Genomic DNA, 6,000 nt, shown 5'->3' on the forward strand with positions numbered 1-6,000 from the left:
TAAGGATCAAATGAAATGTGTGTAAAGTGCATGGCATCTTGAGAGCAGTTTTCAGTAAACCTTAGCTGCCAGCATCATCATGGCATCACTGTAGTTTTATAGTATTGTTTATAAATTTAATATACTTATAGTATTGTTATACAGTATTATAATCATTATTATATATGTACACATAATATCTGTAAATATTAGTTACAGACATATATAAACATATAGATATGAAATATATTCTATAGAGGAGATAATATATATAACAGCTATTATAAATATAAATTATCATATATAATATCTATCTATATAAAGAATAGATAGTAAGTACCACACACACCTAATTAGATTTATTCTTTATGGATTATTTATAACCACCTACACAGAAATCTATGCAATTACAGTTACAGATTTTTCAGTATTTTTCGTCATATAAATGACACAATGTAACCACAAAACTAAACCTTGTACGTGTGTGTATGTTTAGGAGGATTGCTCCATTTCTTAGCCTTTTACGACCAGACCTTCATCCTAAGCTACTCTCCAGGGTGTGCCTGATTATTTTATATTATATTTATAGTTGGCCTACTCACATCCCTCAGACTATTTCATACTGTTGACCTTCTTTTGGAAACCCTCGCTCTCCCCCCCTCCACTTCTATGACACTGAAGCTTCTGGGTTTCTGTCTGTCTTTGAGACATCTCCTTAGAATACTTCCTGTCTCTTCTTGCTTACCCTGAACATCCTTTTACCTCACCTCAGCCTATATTTTCTTCTCCTTCATACAGTCTCTTCACTCATTTTGACACCAGTGACTTTGAAGCCCCACATCTGTTTTGGGGACCCTAGTCCTATGTTGACATCTCCCCACGCAGAGTAGCAACTTATAATGTTCAAAGCCTCTCCTGCTCAAAGCCTGTGATGGCTCCCACTGTCTCTAGGATAATAACCTGAACATCAACAGAACAGGAAATGGGAACATTGGCAGATGGAGGGAGGCACCCCCAAGGAGGGAAGATGCCGGTGCATCTATCCTTGAACATCATGCTACAGTTGTCGGCGTGTTGCTGAGGACAGCAGGGAATATTGGAAGATTTCGAAGTAGGGGGTGTTGTAATCTGACTGGTGCACTTCTCAGAAAATTAAGAACCCTTTAGGCAAACTAACCCTCAATAAATACTTACTGAATTAAATTGAATAAAGAACTGGTTTGCCAAACACTAAAGCCATTTGGGAATCTCAGGCATACAAGCTTCACTACTGCCACGGTTGGGAGGTTGGATTCTGATTCTGATGCCTGAGAAGATCATTGTTCTTCCTTTTGCTTCAGGATGGCACCTTCTTGGTCCGAGACTGTTCCACAAAATCCAGGGCGGAACCCTATGTGTTGGTGGTGTTTTATGGGAACAAAGTCTACAATGTGAAAATCCGCTTCCTGGAGAGGAATCAGCAGTTTGCCCTGGGAACAGGGCTCAGAGGAGACGAGGTGTGTATAACCCAATGATTTCCCTTTTCCAGGCTAAGGACAACAACACGGGGAGAACTAGGGGATGCTGGCCGAGTCACCCCCATATCCCCCTGACTGCAGCACTGGAAAGAGCCACCCTGGAGGTGCAGAATGTAATCTAATCCTTCCAGCCCCTTCCACAAGCATTCCCGCTCATGTCTTAGCTCATGGGGCTGGCAGCCAATCCTGACCCTTCCATGCACCCTCTATCCTGCTTTGCCCATTAAAGACAACTCATTCTGTAAAACACATCTACATTCTGCCTGCCAGAAAGCCTCCACTGAGCCCCACGTTAATGCCACACTCCTTCCCCACCCATCGCTGAACTCCCACTGCAGCCATTTCTGATGACATCTGATGGCGTTAGGTAGGTGTGTGTCCCTACATTGAATATGACCTCAATCACAGCATCCAGTGCTACACTGAGCATGCCTGTGCTTGGTACACATCTGCTAACAGGTGGCTAGGTGAAAGAATAACTCAATTAAAGCATTAATTAATAACTGTATAAATAAATCAGAGAGAACAGGGAAAGGAGATTGATTTTCGCTGTGTTTATGCTAGGCTTGGTCTGTCTGCATTATCTTATTTTAACCCTCAACAACTCTTCAATATAATGGTCATCCCTATCTTAGATGTAGGGAAACTGAGGCTTAGAAAATTAAGTAAATGGCTAGAGATGCACAGGTAGTGAGAGGGCAAACGGAGGCTGGTCTTTCAATTCTTCTAGGAAGGAAGGAAGGAAGGAAAGAAGGGAGGGAGGGAAGGAAGGAAGGAGGGAAGGGAAAAAGGGAGGGAAGGAAAGGCAGAGCTCAAATTCTGTCACCATTTACTAAGTATGTGAGCTCAGGCCAGTCACTTAACTTGTCTGAGCTTTAGTTTCTTCAACTGTAAATGTTCTTTTCAAGTCTAGACTTCTATAATTCAGTGATTCTCCCTTAGCATCTCCAGACCTCAATTTTATCTGTTGGTATATATTATGGGCTGAACTGTGTGCCCCTCCCAAATTCCTATGTAAAAATTCTAGCCCCCAGCACCTCAGAATGTGACCGTATTTGGAGATAGGGTCTTTAAAGAGGTGACTAAGATAAAGTGAGGTCACTAGGGTGGGCCCTGATCCAATATGAGTAGTGCCCTTATGAGAAGAGGAGATTAGGACACAGACACACACAGATGTGAAGTCACAGGGAGAAAAGGGCCATTTACAAGCCAAGGAGAAACCTCAGAAGAAACCAACCCTGCTGACACCTTGATCTTGGACTTCTGGCCTCCAGATCTGTGAGAAAATGAATTTCTGTCATTTAAGTCGCTCTACCCCCACCCCGGTCGGTGGTACTTTATTATGGAGGCCCAAGAAAACTGGAACAGTATGAAACCAGAACTGTCACACAAATATCTATTGTTCTTCAATAGATATCAAAATAAGGACTATTGCCAGGGCTACCAAAATGCTTCACGAAGGCGTGTGTGTGAAGATTCCAGCTTAAACCCAGGGTCTGACCCAGAGTCCTTTTCTGAGACTCATATGTGGCTGGAGAGGTGTGGTCAGCACCCGCTAGGCTACCTACCATAGGATCAGTTCACCATCCTTTGCTCCAGCCTGAGAATGTTTTGGCATAAAGGAGAACATGAGTGAATAAATAGATTAATACATAAATCTGTCAAATATTGCCACAGTAAGAAAGGGTTACAGCAAAACTAAAAAGAGAAGTAGCCAATTTTTTCTTTTGTGATGAGGATTAGTGAGTTAATGAATGTAAAACACTCAGAACACTGATTACTGACATATCGCTAAATGTTAGTTATGATTTTTTTTCATTATTATCACTGAGTCATGGCAATAACTAAAACATGGTTCCCCTTAGGTCCAGATATATATGGCTAATGGAATTTCCAGCTCAGTATCCCTTTATCCTCCTGTATTTTCTTCCAGCTCATAGACGTTCTCATTAAAAAAAAACCAAAAAGCTTTTTTCCCAACAAGCCATACTTTGGTCTGCTTATAAAAGAGAAGAAACAGTGACCCTGTGATAACTTCCTAATAGTGTTGAATCAGATTGCCAGCCAGTTCCCTGCAGGTCTCAGCCGGTTGTCATAATGACAGCCCCTGGATTAGACCACCAGCTTTCAGGTGAGCTGCTCTAATTATTGTCACCAAGGACCCCTTAAGAATTCAAATGCCTATGTATAATTGAATCACTTTGCTGTACACCTGGAACATTGTAAATCAGCTATACTTCAATTAAAAAATAAAAATTAAAAAAATAAAATAGACATCATTTTCCTAGATTTTTATATTTGTAGTATTTTTAGGCCAAAAATATTGTAATATTTTGAGATTTTTTTCTCAATCTAAATAAATTTTCATTTATATAACCTAAAAAAAAGAAAAAAAAAGAATTCAAATGTCTATTTTAACACTTTTTGTGTTATTATGGAATTTTCTCCTCTCATGCAACCCCCAAGCAAGAGTCTCCTTTTCATATGTTTATTTAACACTTACATACGTTTATTATGCACAGGCACTATTCTGTGCCGTTAACAATTATTCATTAACTTGATCGGTTTAATCCCATAGCAACCCTGTGGGGTAGGTGCTGTTGATACATTTAACAGATGGTGAAATTGAGGCACAGAAATGTGAAGTAACTGGCCCACAGCCACAGCTAGTACATGCCAAAGCTGGGGTTTAATATAGTCTGCAAAAATATTGACTTTCTCACATAGTCTCAGATAGCATCATAGCAAATGCAAATGATCCCCAGCCCATTTGAAAACAGCCCAGAATTTCAGTTGAAAAAAAGCTAAGATTTCCATGGAGCTTACTGTGTGCCAGGCCCTGGGTGAAAAAAATCACAATTTACAGGTAGTTCTTCCTGCCTGTCTTCTGAACAAGCCGTGCCCTGGTGTAAGAGGGGGATGATCTAGATTGTTCTCAGCTCCTGCACACCTTTCACAGTTCGAGCCCTTTGCCTTGCTGAGGAAGAATCTCCCACCTCTAAGAAAAGATAAAGAATTTGCTACAGCAAGGCTCTGCTAAATGCAAGCCAGGTACTAGCTACTTCATCTGGTGTTTGAATAAAGAAGTTGCATCTTAGTCCAACTCTGCAGGAGAAACGTAATGAGGCACAGGGTTTTCAAGGATAATTTTGATTTCCTGTGGCTTTTTGATTGTCTTTCAAACTTTAGACTTAATCCCCACATACAATGCAGTGACACCTATTCCAAGGGAGGTATTCTGAGTGTAAGATGAGATGCTGTAAAGAGAGTGCCAGATACATAGAGGCAGGTGCTAAGTATCGTTTCTCTCTTAAATGATACCCTAAAGCCCTTTCACTGGGTCTGTGTGTCCCGGACACAGATGAAAAGCTCACATGGAGCCATGAGAATTGCAGGAGAAACCTGGACGGGTCCCCTGGGAAGGCATAGCTTGTCAACACCTGTCACAAGCACAGAAGGCCAGCAAATCCACACATGCCTGCAAAGAATGAGCCAGGGAAGGTCCATTTTGCTGTATATTATAAATTTGGGTCATTCTGCTAGCCATGTGGCTAGAAACTCGTGTCTGAACTTAGATTCAGGGAGCACCCAGTATATTTGTTTTCTGGGATTGCTGTAACAAAATGCCACAAATTGGTAGCTTAAAACAATAAATATGTATTCTTTTGAAGTTCTGGAGTCTAGAAATCTGAAATCAAGGTATTGACAGGCCACCCTTCTTCTGGAGTCTCTGGGGGAAGATCCTTCCGGCCTCTTCCAGCTTCTGGTGGCTGTCAGCAAACTGTGGCTTTCTTGGCTTGTGGCCATATCACTCTGATCTCTGCCTCTGAGGTCACACGCCTTCTCCTCTTCTCCATGCGAATCTCCCTCTGTTTCTATCTTACGAGGATTCAGGATTCAGGATATCTGCTTTTAGAGAAAACCTAGGATCAGCCCCTCTCTCAAGACCTTCCTCCCAAGATACTTAATGTAATCCTAACTTTGCCATGTAAAGTAATATTCACTCTTTTGCTTAGAAGGTCATATTCACAGCTTCCAGGAATTAGGACATGGGATATCTTTTGGAGGCCACCTTTCAGCCCGGGTCTCTCATTTGTTCAGTTTTGGGGCCAAGCCTTAATTTTATGCCTACATTATGCTAGATTCAATGCTTCATTCTGAGGACACAGAGCAGAGCAAGGCAGAGTCCCTGCCATCCAGGGGATACTCTGTTAATCTCTGCCCATCTATGCACGCACCTATTTATCACCTGGTAGAACACTGGCGGCTCTGGACCAGCCAGCAGGGCACCTGCTTGTGAATAACCTGCAGAGCTTTACCTGCTGCCAAGTTTTAGAAATCACATTTGTCAACATTTCTGTGGAGTCTAGTAGAAGCGAGCAATTTTAATCGGACCGTTCCTTGTCCTGCAAATGTTTGTGATAAGTTGCTAAAAAATTATGATAGACGTTTAGTTGTGAAATGCCCGAGGTCGCGAGGCCCCTCCACAAGACCACCAGAGTCG

At 41.7% G+C, this 6,000-nt stretch overlaps 1 protein-coding gene across 1 annotated transcript in view; it reads left to right on the forward strand.

Moving 5' to 3' along the window:
- The window catches only part of CLNK (cytokine dependent hematopoietic cell linker), a 188,681-nt gene that overhangs the window by 175,993 nt on the left and 6,688 nt on the right, over nt 1-6,000 (forward strand). The window contains exon 18 of the mRNA XM_027103353.1: nt 1,320-1,475. Coding sequence (XP_026959154.1) covers nt 1,320-1,475 — 156 coding nt within the window. The remainder of the gene's footprint in view (nt 1-1,319; nt 1,476-6,000) is intronic.

The sequence above is a fragment of the Aethalodelphis obliquidens genome, unplaced genomic scaffold, assembly GCF_003676395.1.
Source record: "Aethalodelphis obliquidens isolate GAN/ISIS:26980383/991018 unplaced genomic scaffold, ASM367639v1 scaffold6, whole genome shotgun sequence".
Taxonomy (NCBI): domain Eukaryota; kingdom Metazoa; phylum Chordata; class Mammalia; order Artiodactyla; family Delphinidae; genus Aethalodelphis; species Aethalodelphis obliquidens.